This window comes from Dendroctonus ponderosae, unplaced genomic scaffold, assembly GCF_020466585.1.
Source record: "Dendroctonus ponderosae isolate FM_Combo_2020 unplaced genomic scaffold, Dpon_F_20191213v2 Dpon_F_20191213_9, whole genome shotgun sequence".
In the NCBI taxonomy this organism is placed as follows: Eukaryota; Metazoa; Arthropoda; class Insecta; order Coleoptera; family Curculionidae; genus Dendroctonus; species Dendroctonus ponderosae.
The window spans coordinates 5,476,937-5,497,926 of NW_026019116.1; the positions used below are offsets into that span (position 1 = coordinate 5,476,937).

At 47.6% G+C, this 20,990-nt stretch overlaps 4 protein-coding genes across 10 annotated transcripts in view; 3 read left to right on the forward strand and 1 right to left on the reverse strand.

Moving 5' to 3' along the window:
• LOC109541765 (next to BRCA1 gene 1 protein) overlaps positions 1–1,041 on the forward strand; it is a 5,002-nt gene extending 3,961 nt beyond the window's left edge. For both annotated transcript variants that reach the window (XM_019910721.2, XM_019910722.2), the window contains exon 13: positions 578–1,041. In XM_019910721.2, the coding sequence (XP_019766280.2) occupies positions 578–751 (174 nt within the window). In that variant the 3' untranslated portion in view covers positions 752–1,041. The remainder of the gene's footprint in view (positions 1–577) is intronic.
• A 93-nt stretch (positions 1,042–1,134) lies between these two features.
• Positions 1,135–8,013, reverse strand: LOC109541763 (inositol polyphosphate-4-phosphatase type I A). Of its 6 annotated transcripts, XM_048669632.1 has the most exons (15): positions 7,868–8,012; positions 7,351–7,537; positions 6,856–6,930; positions 6,388–6,561; positions 6,123–6,323; positions 5,911–6,065; positions 5,680–5,852; positions 5,439–5,586; positions 4,291–4,493; positions 4,104–4,236; positions 3,743–4,045; positions 3,338–3,575; positions 1,846–3,279; positions 1,652–1,787; positions 1,135–1,598 (listed from the first exon to the last, which is right to left on the reverse strand). In XM_048669632.1, the coding sequence occupies exons 2-15, from the start codon at positions 7,499–7,501 to the stop codon at positions 1,466–1,468; spliced, it is 3,657 nt and encodes a 1,218-aa protein (XP_048525589.1). In that variant the 5' UTR covers positions 7,502–7,537; positions 7,868–8,012; the 3' UTR covers positions 1,135–1,465. The 6 variants fall into 6 exon arrangements, with proteins under 6 accessions (XP_048525589.1, XP_019766277.2, XP_019766276.2 ...); XM_019910718.2 differs by having other exon boundaries at positions 7,381–8,012; XM_019910717.2 differs by having other exon boundaries at positions 7,351–8,012.
• LOC109541766 lies at positions 4,720–5,659 on the forward strand. The gene is made up of 2 exons (XM_019910723.2): positions 4,720–4,935; positions 4,987–5,659. The coding sequence occupies exons 1-2, from the start codon at positions 4,888–4,890 to the stop codon at positions 5,362–5,364; spliced, it is 426 nt and encodes a 141-aa protein (XP_019766282.2). The 5' UTR covers positions 4,720–4,887; the 3' UTR covers positions 5,365–5,659.
• Positions 8,014–8,454: 441 nt separating the features above from the next.
• The window catches only part of LOC109541767 (protein furry), a 16,254-nt gene continuing 3,718 nt past the window's right edge, over positions 8,455–20,990 (forward strand). The window contains 45 exon segments of the mRNA XM_019910725.2: positions 8,455–8,542; positions 8,606–8,779; positions 9,732–9,966; positions 10,019–10,177; positions 10,232–10,441; positions 10,507–10,707; positions 10,773–10,917; positions 10,975–11,209; positions 11,349–11,668; positions 11,719–12,023; positions 12,077–12,372; positions 12,428–12,566; positions 12,627–12,824; positions 12,876–13,100; positions 13,154–13,330; positions 13,379–13,546; positions 13,596–13,745; positions 13,799–13,968; positions 14,022–14,290; positions 14,343–14,497; positions 14,554–14,711; positions 14,769–14,894; positions 14,950–15,179; positions 15,244–15,378; positions 15,429–15,648; positions 15,700–16,054; positions 16,113–16,399; positions 16,454–16,567; positions 16,623–16,916; positions 17,154–17,297; positions 17,349–17,543; positions 17,605–17,775; positions 17,828–18,060; positions 18,114–18,311; positions 18,363–18,672; positions 18,730–18,900; positions 18,958–19,136; positions 19,194–19,268; positions 19,323–19,502; positions 19,556–19,684; positions 19,796–19,971; positions 20,024–20,213; positions 20,265–20,398; positions 20,451–20,589; positions 20,647–20,835. Of these exon segments, the coding sequence (XP_019766284.2) occupies positions 8,503–8,542; positions 8,606–8,779; positions 9,732–9,966; positions 10,019–10,177; positions 10,232–10,441; positions 10,507–10,707; positions 10,773–10,917; positions 10,975–11,209; positions 11,349–11,668; positions 11,719–12,023; positions 12,077–12,372; positions 12,428–12,566; positions 12,627–12,824; positions 12,876–13,100; positions 13,154–13,330; positions 13,379–13,546; positions 13,596–13,745; positions 13,799–13,968; positions 14,022–14,290; positions 14,343–14,497; positions 14,554–14,711; positions 14,769–14,894; positions 14,950–15,179; positions 15,244–15,378; positions 15,429–15,648; positions 15,700–16,054; positions 16,113–16,399; positions 16,454–16,567; positions 16,623–16,916; positions 17,154–17,297; positions 17,349–17,543; positions 17,605–17,775; positions 17,828–18,060; positions 18,114–18,311; positions 18,363–18,672; positions 18,730–18,900; positions 18,958–19,136; positions 19,194–19,268; positions 19,323–19,502; positions 19,556–19,684; positions 19,796–19,971; positions 20,024–20,213; positions 20,265–20,398; positions 20,451–20,589; positions 20,647–20,835 (8,703 nt within the window). The 5' untranslated portion in view covers positions 8,455–8,502.

The following is a 20,990-nucleotide window of genomic DNA, read 5'->3' on the forward strand; positions in this document are numbered from 1 at the left end:
ATTCTGTGGCTCGAATGGTTCTTGAGAAACTTCGAAAAAAGCAGCGCCATGTTCAAGTGGATTTTGCAACTCAAAAATAAATCACGCAAATATAAAACTTCTTGAATTGAAGCCTTTTTTGAAAAAACTGCCAACAATTCCCCATCCATGGTTTACTTTCTAAAAAGGTCATTTATTTCTGTCTAGAACGATGTAAAAACGAGCGTTCTTGCGCATTTTGCTTCCGAGAAACATGCAAAACGGGACGGAAAACATGAAATTTTGCAATAATCTTACGCCACCCTTGCGCAAAACGACGATAATTTTTATAATTTCATAGACAACAGAAGACTGTGTTTTTTCTACATAACCTCCCCCCCTGAATTTAAAGCTGGATCCGCCCCGGTAATCGCTACGTAGTTCATTAGTTTATTGCTTGCATTTGTAAACGGGGTTGTAAGTTTGTGCACACAGTGGTCGTGATTTATCGAAGAAAATTAATAATGTTTCCTTATAAGGCATGGGTTTTTGCACGGTAGGTGTATGGCTTCCTATTGCGTGTAGTTTTTTTCCTATACTAAGTACTGATATTTTTCAGTCTCCAGGCCGCTGGGTTAACGGGCATTGGGTGAGCTCCAGCCCTGAAACTCCGCGTGAAGCTAATTTGCAGGCGCTGGCTGAGATGGGTTTTTGGAACCGCGACTTGAATGCCACCCTCTTGGCCCGATACAGCGACGACTTGAACCGCGTCGTAGCTGAGCTGGTGCAGTAGAAAACAAACTTTAGCTCATTGTAGCGGCTAAGCACTTCACTCCTATTTAGAGCGGATGAAACGGAGCTGTTCGGTCTGGTTTTAGTGACTTTTAGTTACCTTGTGTTTGGTATTTTGTTTTCTATTTTAATTATTCCATTTGATAATCGCATATTAGTTAATTTTTAACATTCGTGGTTGGGAGTAGTGTTTTGCTTTGGGCGGTACGCCCTGAACTTAGATTAGTCTCGATTACTCGATCGATCTGTATTTATGATGATCTTGTAAACCCCATTAAAACGTATATATTATTGGAAGTTTTCTTAATTTTGGACACATTTTGAACGTTCGGTTACGCCACATTTGCATAACGCGTGGTTTTAGTCGGCAATCAAACTTCAGCGTGATCTAAAATAACTCTTTTATCGGGGTTTAGACATACAGATTGTCCTAAACTGTACCTGTAGACGAATAAATAATAGCTATGAAATAATTTAACTAGAAATAAACAAGAGTAATTTACAACAACTTGTGCAATAACCAACCGTACTGGTTACCTTGGATTTTAGAGAGTTTGTGAGGAAAAGCCCTCACACTTTGGTGACTAGAAATCGATGCTACGGTTGTGATAATCACATTTTTTTCAACGTGTTACCTAAGTAACCAAGTACGCGATCAGTCGACAAATCTATTGGCACCTGCAGAAGAAATTCGTTAAGTACTAAAACTACGTTTCTAGCTTTGAGCCGATCCATAAGTGCCTGGGGGCGGTTTGTAGTGCTTGGGGAAGGCCAACAGCTGCATGGCATTGAAAGCGTACTTTCGCAGGCCGATGTTCTTCATCGTGTTCTCCCTTCTACAGCCCTCACTAATCAGCAATCAAACAGGTATTTAACTGCTGTGAAAACCGTCTAAACTTACCTTCTCATACAGTCCAGGGCCCTTTGAAACTCGTGCTCAGCTAGATGGTATTCTTCAGCCAGTATCCTACACTGCTCTAGAGTGACTGACATCCCAGTCCGATCTTTGGCACTTTTGCAACTGGTAAATCTAATACCTGCAAAGAACTGTTTTTAGTGAATTTCCCTATTCATCTGCTTGGTGAATACCGTCACCTTTCATGTGTCTACTAATTTGCGCGGACAGTCTAAGAATGGCCACGTTCTTCGGTTTGGCGCCATGCACCTCCGCTCTCAGCTCCTCAATCATCTCGATCAAAGGGCGACAGTTTGAGCTTCCCGCCGACTGTCTCGGATTGTCACAGCGGTTGATTTTTCTATACCGCAAAAAGTACTCGTACAACCGGTCGAAGTTGTCGATATTTGCGCGCTCTTGCGGCTTGGTGGCGCCGATTCCCTCAGCTATCGAAGCCATTTCGTTGATTCCTATGTTGAAAAAGACGGGGGTAACGTGGAAGCTAAAGGTCTGTCTTGAGGGCAGCAGGCTGTACAGGTTGTCGGGGACCGGCAGTGAGACAGTCAGGCTGTTTCTGGTGCCGGACACTTTGGGAGTGGGCACCGGCTCGACAGACGGGCTGGGGCTCCGCACTAGAACGAATAGGACTGTGCGTAGGTCTTCAATGGCCACCGACATGTCGCCCCACATATCGATTTCATTGCCGTAGTAGCTTAGCAGCCCTTCGAAGTGGGCCAGAGGCCCCAATTGCCCCAAAGTGGCAATATAGGCAGGGTCGGGTTTGTGGCACCACAATCGCGTCATCAGCCCCGTTGCTAGTGAAGAAAGCGCTTGGGAGAAGCAAACGTCCCGCCGATAGCGAACGTTGCATACTCGCTGGGCCGCTTTGGGGTCTTCCTGCACTCGGAACACTGAATGAGTTAAGCGAGCTGTTTTAAGCAAGCCGTCCATGGCCTGTCTCAGCTTACGCATGCTGGGCCTCAGCTCTGACGCCCAGTCGCTGATCTTACTCAAGTCCAGGCCTTCGGTGAATTTATTGCCGTTTCTCACCAGGCCTTTATCCACAGGGTCGTCACTTTTCGGCGCTGATGGAACAATCTTCCTTCGACCTGTCGAGTGCTGCTTCAGCCGCACTGCTGGACTCCCGCATCTGCCGCACAAGAACTTTACTTTGCTAACTAGGCACATCACGCTGGCTTCGATGTTCAACTGCGTGATGTCCCACGGCTCCGGTTCTTCGGTGGGTTTGTAGTAATTGGCCGAAGGCGAATTGCACATGGCGATGGTATCCAGGAACATTTTTGCGCGGGGATCCGCTTCGGAGTTCACTCCGTTCGTTGATAGACTATCTGGTTGGCCGCTGTCCATCGAAGTCTCCAGGTTCGCGTCTTCCACATCAGGGAAGAGCACAAAGTTGCTTTCATCCGGCGTCTTCATGCTGGAGCAGAGCGTCTTCAGGCCATCGCTGGTGTTCAGCAGATTGCTCTCGCTGCTGGGCACTTTCCACAGATCTTCCACGGTTTTCTGCACGCATGGCGTCGCAAAGTCTTCCAGTTCGGGGCTTTTTAAGTCAAGCGTCAGTTGCTGCGTGATCCGCTTGAATGGGGAGAGCACTAGACTGGGACGACCGCCCACTAGAAACATGTTTTATTTGCCTAACTAGTCTTGTAGGGGAACTAGTGATTGGCTTACCGCTGTCCAAGCTCAGATCCTCGCTCAAGCCAGAGTCGTCGGCTTGAGTCAGTTTGTGCTCCTCAATGAAACTGAGCGCCTCCTCCACCAGGCCCGGATCCCACAAGCTGAGGAGGATGCGGGTTTTGTTGATCATGTCCTCGCATATCGGTAACATTCCGTTGGTTTGCTTCTCTTTGGCCAGACGCATTAGGGATTTCATTGCTTCCACCACTTCTCTTCTTAGTTGCTTGATTGCCTGAAAGTTTTAATAATGTTAACGCTGTTTTTCTTGGGCAAACGTTCCCGAGTTGAGGATGGTACAAGAATGGTGGAGTTTTCGGTGAACAGTTGGCGCAAAAAAGCACTGTCCTTCTTGGGCCAACATCTTCGACACTGTTACTTTTAAAAGCCGGTTGAACTCACTTGAATGGCATCATTGGCCATGGAGATTTTCGTGGCAATTTGGTAGTTGGAATTGGCCTTCATCGGAGATTCTTTGAGCTGTTGCACCAGCCTGATTAAGCCGCCATTCTTCGAGCGATGGCTGTGCGCTGTGAAAGCGCCCACCGTAATCCAGTCGTAGAAGCCTGACTTGTTGAGCGTGTCGTTGTGCACCCACATTCGTTGCAGGTGCATGTTGATCGGGACGAATTCCAGGCTGCGGTCCGTTTTGCGGGAGCTTTTCTTGAAGTAGGGCCCCTTGTGGGCTTGCAGGTTTTCACGAGCCTACATTTTCCAAATTTCGTTCGCTGATCCCTTAATTGACCCCATGCTGGCTACTTGCCTGAGAATAGAGCCTGAGGAGGTGCAAGTGACGATCCAACAGCTCCACTTGACGAGAGTGCCAGGGCTCCCGCAGCTCGCCCATGCCTGCCACTTCTTGAAGCAGCTCTTTCTCCTGAAGAATCCACACGTCCCTGGAACATTAACTCTGCAGATTTACGTCTTTTTAGAGCGGTTGGGTTGCTTACAGCATTTGATGCGGGAAGCTGAAGCAGAGCTTGCTCTCCGCCATGTATTCGTGCACGGAAATGTCGCCGCCCAACCCCGAATGGAACCTGTACGTTTGAAGATATGGGGAGGAGAACAGCAGCTTCAAGTCCGACTGGCTGGGGAGGCGCATTTTCACCCCTAGGCGAGGTGGCAGCGACTGCGATCTTCGATGCGACCAAATCTAAGGTAGCGTATTTTTAGTAGACCAAACACACCCAAAAACAGAAGATGGTAATGAGCTTAACGTTCAGTAAAAACAATTTACGTTTCACATCTGCTGCTGCGGTTTTTTCAACACCACTCGCAAGGAATACAGTTAGCCCAATGTGAACATAAATAGATTGAAGAGGATTCGCACATATTGACGCTACTTGGCCAGGTACGATAAGAGCTAAATGGCTAAAAGCTGCAGCTGTTGGCGTTTAGCCGCTAGGCGCTGCAAAGCCTCGAATATTTTCTTTGTTTTTTCATCGCACTTTTCTGAAATCGAAATTAATTTTCACTTCGTGCCAGTTAAGAGCCGGCCGATAATCTCGCGTTCCATCAGATCGAATCGATTCGTTACACGCGCCGCAATGTGCCCGAAACTCGGACTACTCGTTGTAGTTTTGCTGCTTTTTCAGGTAAGCCATCGACTACTCCACTTTATTTTGCCACGAATTCCCTATTTCCAGTGCCTTGAAGCAAAGAAGAAAAGACCGACCGACAGTGCCGCACTGTCCACCTATGTGGAAGACCTAAAAGCCGTCCTGCAGGACACTTGGGACGCGCTAATTGAACTGGTTCCGGCAGCGCCCCAAGCCAAACACAAAAAGAAGAAAAAGGACAACAGTTGGAGCCTGAACGACTACGTGAAATCAGCGACGAAGAAATTCAATCGTTTCTACAAGTCTTTGGGGGCGTTCCAGTTGGGCAGAACGAAGCAGCCCCAAAAAGACCTCAACAGCGACGACGTCTTTACTGTTGAGCTGTTTGCAGCCGAAGTGATCGAACGCGCCACGTGGGGCTTTATTAATATTGTGGAGAGTTTTGGACAAAATGACTCGAGTTAGAGCACAGGCAAACGCGCATTTCTTTATCATTCGTTCCGCTCGTCTGATACGCAGATTTACGGTAAAAGGCTCACCTGTTGGGCGTGGTTTGCGTTAACACTCGGCACTCTGGCAGGCGTGTGATCCGTGGAACTGCCCTTATCTTCGGCCTCCAACGACCAGGCGCAGACCGTCAGGAAACCTGCAGTTGTGCTTTGGCGCGACGATAATGGGATTCTTAATCTGGCAAAATTAGTTAAGTTAGTCTAAGCTTTGCTCAATTTTAATTGCCTAAACTAAGAAGTCTAACCGTAAATAACGACTTTTGTTGCTTACCTTGTTGAGTCCTGTATGGCACTGAGAAGAACACAGGAAGATCCTAGAGGAATGGCGGTGTGCGACACTCGTTCCTGCACATCGAAGACTGTGAATCTGAGCCGGGATTCGCCGGTCAGCCCATCGGAAGCCCTGAAGCTGATGGTGCTCAGAAACTGGGGATTGCTGCTTTTCTGCAACGGAAACAACCCATTAATTGATTGAAGAGCTCGCATGGATCTGCTGAAGCACCTCAATGATCTCAGTGCGCCCGTACTGAACCCACGTTTTCTGCGCTGGCATGTAAGCATCCACCACTAAAGTGGGATTGGGCGGCCTCCCATGCCCGTCGCATAAAAGGTTGTCGCAAGCCATGGCCATTTCATACATTGGCACTTCGGATATATCTGGAAGAGTAACAACCGATGCTTTGCAAGATTGGTATAGAGGCAAAACGCGCTCACCTAAGGTGTGGTTTTGCTGCAGCCTCCAAGTCTGCAAGTCCACGTTAGGTTTAAGGTTGCGCCGACGTTCGATGCACTGTCTGAGCGCGTTCAGTTCGGCTCTGATGCCTTCGTAGCTGGCGGTTCTGATCGCCTCCATCCAACTGGCGCGTTCGAATTCGGAGGTGGAAGCCAGCGCTTGGCACAGCCCGCCGTCGAACACTGCAAATACAATCAGTCAACCGCGAGTTATAAATTCGACTGAATCTAATCAGCCTCTCCTCACCCAAGTAGAAGGGATAGTGGCCGTCGTTTGTTAAAGGCGCCGAAGCCATGGGCGGATCCAGCCTGACCTGGCACTGCTCTAAAACAACCACCCCCAAAGGCTCCGACCAAGGATCTTTGCTCTTGAAGTAGAACAGCAGGTTGCCCCGTAAACGGCACCATCTCTCAAGGTTTACTGCAAATAACCCGCAGTCCACATTAGACAATTGATTGGACACCTAATACAAGCCCTTCGCATGCAAGCTTGGAAAAGACTTTGTTAAGTGAAATCGTACCCAGTTGAATGGGTACCAGCCCTCTTTGCGCAGTGTTAAGCAAATGTAGGGTGGTTAGTAGTGTTAAAGCACATAGAGGCCTTAAAGTATGGTGTTAGAAGGTGTTAAGTGCAACAGTTTACTTAATGATCGCAAACAATCACTGAGCAAACCGTTAATCTGTGGAGAGTGAAAAGTGCCGTTTTCAATAGTACCTTTAGTAATTCCCCCCACGCAACTCAAGTTTCGAAGCCTTTTTTCATGTTTTTCCAATTTGCCCTTCTTGCCTCCTGTAAGAACATGATTAAAACAAAAAAAATGGAAAGGAAATAATATACATAAAATGCTAAGGCGAGGATACGATATTAGTACATGGGGGCTGCTGAGCCACAGACGCTCAGCAAAGGGTTGAGCGATTTGCGACTTAACAGCCAAATATGAGTCGAATACATTGGCACAGATCATGCAAACTTCCTTTGAGCAGTTCACATGCTTTGTACAGAATAATATCCACATTGCTGGCTGTGACGCTCGTAAAATGTACATGGTTTATTGTGTTAAAGACATTCTTCTCTGGGTAAACAACCGAATAAATCGTGGGAAAATGTTTGTTATTCCAATGATGTCAGTGTAGGATTGAGGCCTTGGACTGAGAAGAATAAGGAACATGATCAAGTCAGTCTTTGTTTATTGAGAACACTGCAACTTACCTGCCAAGCATGCAAACTCTACAGACTTACTTTCCGACTTGCGAAAGAATCCTTCCTGGCGCTCTCGGATATACAGAATACCTTCCTTTTCGAATTTGGTGGATGGTTGCATAGCTAGAGTAGCCAGCTCTTGTTTGTTGAACCTCATCATTCACTCTGGAGGGAAGATCTGATCATCAGTGTGCTTCTAAGGTTGTTTATAATTAATGTAACCAGCTAGTTCCCACTGCTCTTGAAAGCTTTATTCTACTGTTCTCCCAAACAGGCATTCTTTGCCTGATTAGAGTGTGTTGCTGTATATTGATTTTTAAACTATGAAGTAAAAATGAGCCTAAACGCGTTAGTGGCAGCGGACGTGGGCGCGACACATTAATAATCACCAAGCTATTGTTTTAAAATTACGTGTCATTATACAGTTATGTGATTTGGTCAACAAATACAAAAATTAACCATGTTTAAACCTAAACAAACTCCTCATAGTGATAGTGCCCCATTTGGGCTAAAACATGAAATTCACCTGTATGGCTTTATGGCACTAGAGCGGCATTCCGGCTTGACTAATCGCCGCTTTATAATCAAATTAGTAACAAATTCACGAACATATTAAACAAATAAACTCCCATTTTTGCCCTCAGTTGGGCGAACTGACGTTGTCAGTCTGACAATCAGGTGGGAAAACGTCAACAAATGACCCAAATCCCTCAATTGCCAATGTGAGGTCAGTACCTCAAAGTGTCGTCATCAAACAGACATGTCACTGAAGCTGCTTCGCTTATGGCGTTCAAAAAGTGCATTTTTATCCACCTAAGCGGGGCCCCGAAATGCGTTTTCTCTTGCAACAGCTAATTTACATGGAATCATTTACAGCTGAAATGTAAACAACGCTAGCAGCGGCAACACCCAGCCCGCCCACTTCTGCCCCAATTCTCTGTCTCTTGTCCATACGAGATTCACTGCATTGGAGACAAAGACGGCAGACATCCTGCAAGTGAGAGTGGGGAATCCTAACCTGAGAGACTGTTGACAATGGCAATGTCACATCAGAGAAAACAATAATCAGTGATTCTATCAATTTGAGAATGAATTCCAAGTGAAATTGTGTTACTTTTATCATGTAATTAAGGCGAACTTTGTGCGGAAATTGTTGTGGAAATGTCCGACCATCAGAATGAGCCATCTGAGCTAGACACTGGTGAGTGTTTCCTGCGGAAATTGGCTTCAGTTGCTGTTAAGTTTTACTTGACTATATTTCCAGACCTCACATCTAATGATTCAGACATGGACTGTTCCCAAAGCGTTTGCTCTGACACCCACTCAGACAACACCTCAGTACACACTGAGAAAAGTACTCTGTCTGAGTCCACCATCCATGCACTGAGCGGAGGCAGTGAGGCTGAAAATGTTGCTGTTTTACCAAGCCTGCTTTCGGGTAAGTGATAGTGATTCTACATGGGTATTGGGAGTTGTAGGTAAAATCACTGGTTATTTTTTAGATGATTAGGCCCTTCTTGAGCTGATAGAAAATAGCTTTACCTTTTTGTGATGTTTTTTTGACCAGTTTTCACTTATTGAAGTTCCTACTAAGGACTATCTAACATTACCAACAAAAGTTGTTGGTAAAGGGATTTTCTGTCAGGTGAGCAGTGTTTTTTGCGAGCGCAAGGGCCTGATCATCTAGACAATTGCCAAATTACTTACCATGACTGTGTTCAGAGCAATAGTGAAAAATTTAGCTCAATGTGCGCTTAATACTAAAGAGTTCTTCAGGCACCAATCTACACCAATGACTAGATTCTGGCACCAATCAATATAAGTAATTACGTTAAAGGCGCAGTGGGATTTCTTAAAATACCGCGCTCACTCACGCCAATTCCCTCAGTCGAACAATCACAACACTGCCAGTTGCTAGTGGTTTTCCAGATAATCATCTTAATGTATTAAATAAGCAATTTAGCATTAAAGTGGCGATCATTCATGTGTCCCAATATTTGATCCTCATTCCCATCAGCCTTATCGCGCACTACATCAGCCGATTAACAATAATTATCGATGTTATTTTGGTAAAGTACCTTCCAAATCTACCTGGTGTTATATCGCGAATGTTTTATTTACTTATCGTCCTTAATAAGTGGTATAATACAGCCATCAATTACACACTGGCTGCTTTTTAGAGTTTTAAAAAGTGCATTATCAGCTTAGTTCTGGTTCGTAAATCATACATGAATTTGTGCGTTAAACATGTACGTGAAGTGCTCGGATATTTCCAGTATGTATACTAGAAGCAGGGTTTATGAGGTGACCCCGGAAAGCAACGCGCAAATAGGGAAAAGTAGAAAACCTTCCAGAGCGTTGTGTTTGTATGTTAATAACGGGCTTTATAGAAAAGAAGATTCCCAATATTTCGGCGATCAATCGCAGCATGTTGCTGCCCTGGGGGGCTCAGAAGGATCGCCTGTCCCATCTGCTGATGCTCGGCCAGAACGCTGAGGGCGAAACCCGTCCAGGCGAATTTGTGATGAGGAGCCTGTTCCAGGAATTCACCATTCTTGCCGAGAAGAAGATTGAAAGCGTCATGACCGAGCCGCAGGAAAAGCCACTTTCCAAAACCCTTCAAAGGCAAGTGAATTTGCGCGTTTTAACAGCGACTGATTTGATCATTTACGCACAGGGGCGAGGACTCGCAGTTTGATCAACTTCTGAGCGCATTTGGCTCGGTGGCAGAGCATTGCCTGCCATCGCTCCTGAAGGCGCTATTTTCCTGGCATGAGCGGCAAATGTCCGAGGTTTCCAACCCGGAACAGAAAAAAAGCGATATCAAGCAGAAAAGGTTTGAACCACTTCACACGTTTAAGTGAGCCCAAAGTAAAAACTAGCCTTCCAGCATCATTAACATCGTGGCAGGCAACACGACTGAAACCCCCGAGCGATCGGAAGCAGACATTCAGAAAGAGAAACGGGATCTTGCAGTGGAGTTCATATTCTGCTTGGTGTTGATCGAAGTATTGAAGCAACTCTCCTTCCATCCGGGCCACGAGGATCTGGTTCAGTACATTGAAAACTTGGCGTTGAAGCACTTCAAACATCAGGATGGGTAAGGGGGGATCTCAAATTTAAATCAATCGCTCACCACCAACTCGGGTTTCTGGATTATTGCAGCATCCAAAACAACCCCAACAGCGCGAATATTCACATGATCTGCGATCTTTACGCTGAAGTAATCGGAGCGTTGGCACAAAGCCGATTCATGTCTGTGCGGACGCGGTTTATGGCGGAACTGAAGGAATTGCGTTCGAGAGAGTCAAGCCCGGCCACCACTCAAAGCATTATTAGCTTGCTGATGGGGATGAAGTTTTTCCGGCAAGTAGCTCAAAAATTTGCGCTTGAAAATTCTAAGATTAACCAAGACCATTAACCATTTTCAGCGTCAAAATGGTGCCTATTGAGGAGTTCGAAGCATCCTTCCAGTTCATGCAAGAGTGCGCCCAATATTTCCTCGAAGTGAAGGACAAGGACATCAAGCACGCCCTCGCAGGCTTGTTTGTGGAGATTCTGGTTCCGGTGGCAGCGGTCAGTGTTCATCCCCAGTTTAAATTAGCTTCACCGCTGACCAATCTAACTTTGCAGGCTGTTAAGAACGAGGTGAATGTGCCGTGTTTGAAAAACTTTGTGGAAATGCTCTACTCGCAGACGGTGGATGCCAGCACCAAAGCCAAACATCGACTGGCGCTGTTTCCGTTGGTAACCTGCTTGCTTTGCGTTAGCCAAAAAACCTTCTTTCTGCAGTCCTGGCACTGCTTCCTCGCCATGTGTCTGGCGCACTTGAAGAACCGCGACCCCAAAATGTGCAGAGTGGCTCTGGGTAAGCGTACTAAAAAACCAAGGTTTTTGGCGCAATCGGCGATTTTAAGGCAGGTCCTTCTGGTTATCTGCCTGATAGTGCTGTTTATTGAATGCACAAAGGCTTATGATCCAGGCGAGAACTAACAGGAACTTTTCAGAATCTCTTTATCGGCTTCTTTGGGTCTACATGATCCGAATCAAGTGCGAGAGCAACTCCGCGACCCAATCCCGCCTGCAGAGCATCGTAAACTCCCTGTTCCCCAAAGGCTCCAAAGGGGTGGTTCCCAGAGATACTCCCCTAAACATCTTCGTGAAAATCATCCAGTTTATCGCCCAAGAGCGGCTGGATTTCGCCATGCGCGAAATTGTGTTCGACCTGCTTTCGGTCGGACGGCCCATCAAGATGATACTGACTCCAGAGCGGATGAGCATCGGGCTGCGGGCTTTTTTGGTCGTTGCCGACAGTCTGCAGCAAAAGGTACTGAAAACTCACCGGTTGCCTGGCCCGTAACATAAGAGCGATTTTAGGAAGGAGACCCGCCTATGCCCAGATCGGTAGGCGTCCTCCCCAGCGGAAATACGTTGAGGGTGCGCAAGACCTTCCTCAATAAGATGCTGACTGAAGACACGGCAAAGAGCATCGGGATGAACGCGTATTTTCCCCATGTCCGAAGAGTGTTTGTGGACATACTAAGGGCGCTGGACACCCAGTATGGACGGCCCTTGATGATGACCAACACGCAAAACGTCAACAAGGAGCCCGATGAGATGATCACTGGGGAGCGCAAGCCGAGAATCGAGCTGTTCAGAACTTGCGTAGCAGCGGTTCCAAGGTTGGTTCAAATGTTCTGTGCTGATGTTTTATTTAACTTGAGAGTGTGTTTAGATTAATCCCTGATGGAATGACCAGTAGCGAGCTAGTGGATTTGCTCAGTCGTTTGACGGTTCACATGGACGAGGAATTGCGCGGCCTGTCGTATTGCAGCCTGCAGAGCCTGGTGGTGGACTTTCCAGAGTGGCGCCAGGACGTGCTTTGGGGGCTGACGCAGTTTGTGGCCAAGGACATATTGGACACGTTCCCTTTGCTGATGGAACACGGTCTGAAGATGATCCTCACGTTGCTCTGCGCGTGGAAATCGGCCCTCACCAACACTCCCTTGAACAGTGGCACTCTTCGTATTGGTAAGCCGCCTTGTGCTCTTCCAGCCGATCCAGGTTTCAGTTTTTTGGGCTTCAGCAAAGGATTACAGCGACATGAAGTCGACGACGCCCGACCCGAATCTCACAAAAAAAACTGATGTTGGCAAGTCAGAGCCGCTCTCTTCAGTGCTTTACTTCGTCGAGGCCTTGGCTGTGGTGATGCTCTGCAATTACCGGTATTTACAGACTGTCCAGATCCTTGATGGTGCAGGCGCCTAATAAGCGAAACTTTGCAGTTTGACCTCCAGGCGTTTATCCGTGCTGATCCTGAAGGAAGTGAAGAGCCTTTTGAAGCTATTGGGCTGCTCGGACAATGTCCCGGTGATCGATGTGCTGGACCAAAACTGTGCAGCTATTTTGGACCGATGCCTTCCACTGATCCCTCCAGCAGAGAAAGCTACCATTCAAGCGGCAACTAATGTGGATTTTCAATGGTAATTGTTCAATTTTATTTGAAACTGGCGGTTGAAACTGCTTGTTCATAGGCTGGCAGATCGCAGTTCTTCCACATGGACGATGGGCCAGATCGAAGAAAGCCCAAACAAGAACCAAGGCGCCTACAGCTTCAATGTCGTCGACCCGTGGAGTGTGTGCCTTTTCGGGTTTCTCGAAAAAGACAAGATTCTCAGCTTGTGTCCCATGATGATTTTGCATTCTTGGCCCATAGTTTACACCCGCTTGAATGCCCTGTACTTTGTCGTTGATCCCACGTGAGTCCCAGTAGTTTATGCAGTTAACTATTTAATTAGCGGGGTGGTTTTAGGCCATTGAACGACAATAGGGCTTCGCTGCTCAGAAGCGCCACTGCCGTCAAAAAACCGCCTACAGAACGCGACGCCTACATGCATCTTTGGAAGAACTATATCACTTTTGCCTTTAAAGTGGCCCCGTTGATTTCGAATCCCATAGTGAGATGCGCCAGCCCCGATTTGAGCTTGAGGTGAGATTTGGTATGGGTGACGCCGGAAATTTATTGGCGCTATTTCAGTTCCTCTCCGGATAGTCTAAGCCAGGAGAAAAGCGACACGAAACTTTCCGCTAATATTTCACCGACGGCTCTCTATAAATTGGTTATGCCCCATTTGAGATGCGAGGTCAATGATATTCGAGACTCTGCTGTATATGCGGCGGGAAATATTAATGGGCACGCGCTCCGGTAGGTTTTCTGCTAGTGCAGGTGTTTTTTGCTGATTTTTAACTTGCAGAGACCTCCTGGAGGAGCTGACTGTGCACATTCGAGACGCCGTCGATAAGAAGCAGGAAAACGTGAGGAGAAGGCGCAGGAGAGATGCTTTAAGGCTGCAGATTATGAGGCTGCTGGAGTTTATAGCGGAAAACGGGACCTTTGGCACTAGGTAGGCTTGCGCCCCAGCTCCACATTACCAATCTAAATTGAAATAATTTGTAGTTCGTGCACAGTGGATAAAGATTCCCAAGGCCTACACCCATCTTTGGTGGAATTCATCGAAGGCGTGAGACACTACTTGGAAAACGAACCGGACAAGAACTCGAACACAGTCAGAGACTTGACGCTCCATTTTTGCCACTTTTTGCGAAAAATGATCAAGAATTTCAGCTGTACGTACTAAAACTGGCTAAATGTTTACGATTCTACACAGAGCACGTTTCAGTGGATGTTCGCAGAAGCTTGCTGAAAAGGGATCTAAGGAAGAGCCTTTTTGTGCTTTTTACCAATTGGGTGGGCAGGTACACGATATTCAGCACAAAGATCCTGCAACCTGAAAGCGACATGTCCAATAAGAAACACGTAGAACTGCAGTTCGTCTCCTTGCTGGCGATGAGCTCGCTTTTATGTTGCGGCCCTTGCTTTGACAGTCTAACCGAGGAAAGTCCCTACTATCTGTGGCTGGATGCTTTGCTGAATAGTTCAGATGAGAAGGTTATTTATTTTTTTATTGACAGGGATTTCATACTCAAGTCTATTTTTGTAGGTGTACAACTTGGCGCAGGAGACAGTTATTCTGCTGCTTGAATCCAACCCCGATGTGCCTCAATTGCTGGATTGGATAGTCGATAAATGCTACACAGGATCGTCCAAGGTAGCTGACTGCTGCTTTTTGGCTTTGGCGACGATTTTCAGTGCCAGGTGAGTTGCTGTAGTCAAGAGCGTATCTTCTAGTGTGTTTTTGGGAAAAATTCCAGAGAATACCCTTGCGACCATTACACCGCTATAATCAATGTGACTTTGATGAATACGGGAAGCCCTAGACAAAACGTGCGGGACACTGCGCTGCAGCTGCTGCAGCTTTTGGATAAGCGATTTTTCGGCAGCGTTGGCCCATTGCAGGAGAACGATTTGGGTAATAGTCATTTTCTACTTTAGGTTTGGTCGCATGCGAGAAATTATTTAATTTTAGCGGAAGGCGACAAAGGACGTGACACCTTGGACGCGGTTCTGGCCATGTCCTACTGCAGATCCCAGATGCATTTGTCCAGACAGCTGGCTCTTTTGCACCCTGATTTGACCATGCCGATGTTTTCAGGCAAGATCAGTCCGATCTTTAAAATGTCGAGTATTTTAATGTTTTTTTGGTGCAGAAATCACCTATCGGTTCCAAACAGCGCGGCCGGAAGTCAGGCAGTTGCTGCTCACTTATTTGCTGCCCTGGCTGCATAATATGGAGCTGGTCGATCCCAACATCCCCTCGAATCATCCTCACATGTACCAGTTTTATGCCAGTGAAATGGGCGCTGAGCGCAAGGAGGGCTGGGGCTCAGCCGAGGCCACTGAAATGGTCCTGAATAATATCTTCTACATTACGGCAAAGGTAAATAATCCCGGAGTTAATTAAGGTCGGATGTGGGTTTTTATCGTCGATATCTCCGACACAGTTTGGAGACAGTCATTCCAAGGAAGTCGAGGAGTTGTGGGGCATATTGTGCACATCCTGGCCCAATAATATGAAAGTGATCATCCGATATCTCATCATTATATCAGGGATGGCGCCCTGCGAGCTGCTGCCTTATGTAAGTTTGGATTATTCGTCGTCAAACTCGAGACGCTATCGCAATTTTAGGCCAAGAGAGTCGTTTTGTACCTGGCAAGAGTGCAGCCGGTGCGCTTGTTGGACGAAATGATGCTGGAACTGCAGACGGTGGAAACCTTGAATTGCTTGATTGAACGAACCGAAACTCCGCCGTTTTATCGGTTGACTGTGATGCGCAAAACGTCCAGCCACTCGGACGGAACCAATGGGGTTGCTGGCCAAAGCGACAGCAGCAGCCGAAACGACTTGAGTAAAAACGCGTCCGTTTATCGCGTTGTGGACGTTTACAGATGTGTTTTAGGTATCGAAAAGGGCACCATTCATACCAAGAGACACAGCGGCGAAGATCCGTCCAAATCAGTGGCAAAATCGGAGTCCGGAGCGAATATGTTCACTGATTTTAGCATGAATAACAAACTGCGAAATCCTGATGAGTTGAGCAACTCTTTGGAGGAGGTAGGGCCACTTGAGATAGGGATGTTAAAGGCCAGCTAATCAATGCCATTTCAGACTTCCAACGGAGACGAAATTGTTTTGCGGGAAAAGGTCGATATTCCGCAGCCGCATCCGCTGCCGATGCCCGAGTTTGGCGGCTTTTTTGCCCCGCTCACCGAGTACTTGCCCGACACTTCGCAGCCTATTTCCGGATTCCACAGGTGGGTCCTTTGCGGGCGACGTTCCACGGTTCAGCACTAATGCACATTTTCATTCAAGGTGCAACGTGGGCGTAATGCTGCTCTGCGACATCGTGGTGGATGGAATCGAACTAGACTGGGCAATCCACGTTCCGCTGATGTTACATATACTCTTCCTCGGCCTGGACCACACCAGAACCATCGTCTACCAGCATTGCAAGCAGCTGCTGTTGAACTTGCTGGTTGTTCTGGCGCAGCACAACGACCACTTGATTGTTGCCCATGTTCTGCTCAACAGCCAGTCTATGCAGCTGGAGCTGGGGCTGTCCACTCCGTCGCTGCCTGTAGTCAATCACGTTTTCACAGGCAAGTTATTGGAATCCAGCACTGGGATGTGTAATGGGGTTGTGATTTATTCAGAAGTCGATTCCACCTTTGACGATTTCCTGTACAGCCAAGTGGTGGCGGGCGCAGCAGCGGAGCCGGCCAGCAAAACGAACCTGCAGAGCATCTCCTCAAAGGGCGAGGAATCAAGTGAGGGTTTTTGGGCCAGTTGTTGCAGCTTGCAATGGAAATGTTTCCACTTCAGGTGATGAAACGGACGGTGCGCTGCCTCCAGCCATAGTTCTGCCCGACGGTTCCGATCCAGTGCTGCCTGTTAAGCTGGAACTTACCACGTCGTCCGTAATCAAGTCCCTGATCGATTTCCTGGCCACCAAACAGTCCCCGCTTTGGAACTACGAAGATATCACAGCCAAGGTATTCACCATCAGGAGCGCTGAACAGATCGACATATTTCTGCAGTATATCCTGCGGGTGTTCAGGGACTCGTTGCCCAATGCCCACATTAATGAGCGATGGGCGCAAACCGCTTTACAACTCGGTAAGTTACGCATTTTTAAACGTAAATCTCCTGTACTGTTCACATGTAAACTCACGTTGTGTGTTCGCACATTGCAAATCAACGGCCAACATGTGAAAAACTGGAAGTTTTCGCGTTATTAAGCCGTCGTCTGTAGGCATTTAGCGCAAACGTTTTGCCCGCACGGAACACAATTACGGGCAAATAACGCAAAAACCTGCAGTTTTAAGTTTCTTTTATTTAGTGTTTTAACTGTAGGTTTAAGTTGTTCGTCGCGCCACTACGCTGGAAGGTCGTTGCAAATTTTCCGCGCACTCCGAGTGCCAATCACCTCAAGAATGCTCTCCGATATTCTGAGCCGATTGGTGGAAACTGTTGCGGAACAGGGCGAAGATATGCAAGGTGAATGCACTGTTGAGGGTGATTTTTTCGCTTAACGAAACCTTCTGTCAGGCTACGTAACTGAGCTGCTGCTCACTCTGGAAGCTGCGGTCGATTCCCTGGAATCCGATTTCCGGCCGCTGGACCTGACCAAGGAGATATTCAAGTCCACTCCCAACTTGAACAATAAAGACGCCGTCTCCTTCAAGAAGAATCCAGACGGGACTAATGCTGTTGCTACGCCTATATTGAATCATTCAATTTCAGGTAGGTTTTTGGGGGTTTTCCCGTGGCTAATCCAGTGTTTTCAAGCATAAACGTGTTTTAGTGGGTCATGCTAGAAGTACGAGCTATTCCGTCTCATACGGGTTCCGTAAAAGCGTGCCTGTGAGCGACGAAAAAAAGAACAGAAGCACTTCGAATGATGTTGAGCTAAATAGAGCAAAGTTCTCGTCCAATCTGTCGCGGTCCAGGTCAGCACAAAGCCTCAAAATGCTCGGTAACCGCTGCTATTTTTATTGAAAGCCCCCAATTATCATTGACGCGTTTAGGCGATTCGGCTACTCAAGATGATAAGCTCACCATCCTTGCGCAGCTGTTCTGGTTGGCCGTGTCGCTCTTAGAGTCGGACTATGAACACGAGTTTTCCCTGGCCGTTAAACTCCTGGCCAGAGTAATGCATAGACTGCCCTTGGACAGGCCGGATGCCCGAGACAAAGTGGAGAAGCTGCAGCAGCAGCTGAGATGGAACAATTTCCCCGGCGTCCATGCGCTGCTGCTGAAGGTATTTGCGTGCTCTTCAACTGGGGCGATTGGTGAATGTTGGGGATGTTTCAGGGTTGCACTCATCCGAACATTTATGAGTCCGCTGTGGAGCTTTTGTCGCATTTCACGCATTTGCTGAACTTCGTGGTAGTGGATAGTTCGCAAAGCATAGCATTTCCCATGAATGTGATCGCGCTCTTGCCGTATATGCTCTTAAACTATGAGGATGCCAACGAGCTGTGCATTAGAGCCGCTGATAATATTGCCCAGGTAATTATTAGGAATGTGGGCGATTTTTTCACTCTACATTACCACATGCAGGTCAGCATTGAAAAGAGCAAGAAGCTAGAAAATCTGGGCACTGTGATGAATCTATACAGTCGACGCACGTTCAGCAAGGAGAGCTTTCAATGGACCAAGTGCGTGGTCAAGTATCTGCATGACACCTACTCGCACTTGGGCCTCACTATGCTCTCCTTCCTGGTGGAGATTTTGGAAAAAGGCCCCGGCAACCTGCAGCTGCCCATTCTGAACATTATTCATTGCGTCCTGCATTACGTGGATTTGGCCACGCCAGCCGCCCAGCCCATCAACGCTGATCTTCTGAAAATCATCATTAAGTACCTTGAAGGTTTGCACCTTGAAAAGAAAATCCATTGTTCGGTGTGGATTAACTGAACAGTTGCAGGTCCTCATTGGAAAGAAGCCCTGAAGATCCTGAAGCTGGTGGTAAGTCGCTCAAGCTCTCTGGTGGCTCCTCCCACGTCACTGATCACTCATTGGGAGACGCATTTCGCCTCCATCCCACACCCGCCTACTTTCACCGAAGACAGCGTTTTTGCCAAAAAAGAGCTGCCAGGTAGGAGGCCGGCAGCGCTCTTATGGGCTTTGTTTATTGTCTTCAACTCTGTCCTAGGGAGGACCATGGAGTTTACCTTCGATCTCTCCCAAACGCCGGTGATCGGAAGGCGGTTCTTGAACAAAGGCGAAGACGCCGAGAAGGCCAAAGCAGTGGTAACTCCGCGTCGATCTTGCTCGATTAGTCCTGCCGATGTGAGTTCGCAGAGCGGCTGGAAGCGGCCCTGGATGTGCCAGGTAAATCAGCTCTTAACACTCACTCAGTGATATATTTTTAACTTGACCACCTTCCAGGGACGTGTCAGGGAGTGCCTTGTGAACCTCCTAACAACTTGCGGCCAAAGAGTGGGCCTTCCAAAGAGTCCATCGGTAATTCGCGTGCGCTCTTGCTGCGTACCGGCTAGTAATTGTAAGATATTTCAGGTGATATTCAGTCAAACATCCGACTTGATTGAGAGACAATCGAGCATGGCTTCCAGCACTGAAGAGGTTTCCGCAGGAAACAACGACATGAGTGGCGGATCGAGGCGAGACGACGCCGCCGCCGAATTCGGTGTGTTTAAAGACTTTGATTTTCTGGAGTACGAGAGCGAAAGCATAGAGGTACGGGAGGTTTGGTGGTGTAGAGATGCAGGGCTAATTTGTGATGCTCGCAGGGCGAAAGCACGGATAACTTCAACTGGGGCGTGCGCCGTCCCCAATTCGGGCAGGACGAAGAGGAGCCGGCCGCAGTGAAGCTCGAGGACAGCATCAGCGAAAAAACCCCAGTGCCAACCGTAAGAAAGGTACACGTGTGCCCATTTAACCATAATGTGAGTCCATCGTCCTGTTCTCGTTCTGCTGTGTTGCTTGCACGTTCAAATGTTGAGCGCCCCTGTCAAATCGCATACTTTCAGCCGCTGCTAACTGAAGAATCGTCGGACGATGAAATCGAGACTGAGTCCCCGCTGGACGAAATAGCAAACGTTCCTGACTTCGATAACAGCAACGCTGAGAGCAGCGGCGTCTTTCCACCGTCTTCTCTGGCCCTGAGGGAGCAGCAGGCCAACTCCAGCGCCAGATCAGACACCAGGTGCGTTTTCACTTTATGTATACTTGTACGGTTGCTAACTGTTCGGTTTTAGTGGCTCGAGTGCTGGGGATTTGGGCGACGTGACGCCCTGCAATGCCTCCCCGAACCTGCCTGGCATGTTGCACAGCAGGATGGGCAAGAGCGACGTTCTGGATAACTGGAACGCCTTCGTGCAGTCCAACAACTTATCAACGCCCGCCAATTGTTTGCAGTTTTTCCACCACATGCAACGCTTGGTTTCAGTAAGTGATTGATTGAGTCGCAAGGGTTTATTTGAAGTGGTTTCTTCTCAGGAAATTTCCCATTCGACCATCGAAATAACCAAGGAGTCGTGCGCTAACATGCTGCAATCTACCATAGGCAGCGAGGTAACGATTAAGCTTTTGACTGCGCGGCTTAATTCCATGATGGACATAGTCAATTATAGGTAAAGGCTCAGTAGGGAAATCGATGTTGGTTCAATGGGGGTTTCTTTGCAGGGTGCTCCCTAGGAATGTTATATGGTTCAACACCATGGTGCTGAGCAACTCGCGGTTCTACGAAACGTTGAAGTACGGCCTGTTGGAGGTGCAGGAGCATCTGGAGACTTTCTGTGATAAACGCGATCAAGCCATGATGGTAAGAGGGCACGCACAAAAATAAACCCCGGTCAGGGTTAATGAGTGATTTTTCTAGTACTGCGATGCGGTAAAGGCCACGCTGAAACTAGAACTACTTGGGGGACATTCGTCGGACTTTCAGCAGGAGCAGTATTTGGTTGATTTGGGCAAGGCCCTCTACAAGCTCTACTTTCAGCTGATTCTACTGGTCGAGGCCGGCAATAAAATGATTTCTGCCTTGCACAGCAGCGTGAGAAGCGGAGAGGTAACAAACGCGCCAACTAGTAGATGAGTTTTTTTACAAACTTCTTGTTGGGTATTTCGCCTCAAAAATTTTTGTCTTTAAAAAAGACGGAATTTTCTCACGTCTTCTATTACAGATTGATAAATAGTGCTCCTATTTCGCAATAAGAACGAATT

Excerpts from the sequence above, each read along its gene's own strand:
- LOC109541766 (XM_019910723.2), top strand. The coding sequence starts at position 4,888 with ATGTGCCCGAAACTCGGACTACTCGTTGTAGTTTTGCTGCTTTTTCAG. Across the intron at positions 4,936-4,986 it reads TAGTTTTGCTGCTTTTTCAG|TGCCTTGAAGCAAAGAAGAA; the intron begins GTAAGCCATCGA and ends CCCTATTTCCAG.
- LOC109541763 (XM_019910716.2), bottom strand. The coding sequence starts at position 7,186 with ATGTACATTTTACGAGCGTCACAGCCAGCAATGTGGATATTATTCTGT. Across the intron at positions 4,494-5,438 it reads ACGCAAACCACGCCCAACAG|ATTTGGTCGCATCGAAGATC; the intron begins GTGAGCCTTTTA and ends ACGCTACCTTAG. Across the intron at positions 1,599-1,651 it reads GCCCTGGACTGTATGAGAAG|TGAGGGCTGTAGAAGGGAGA; the intron begins GTAAGTTTAGAC and ends ATTGCTGATTAG.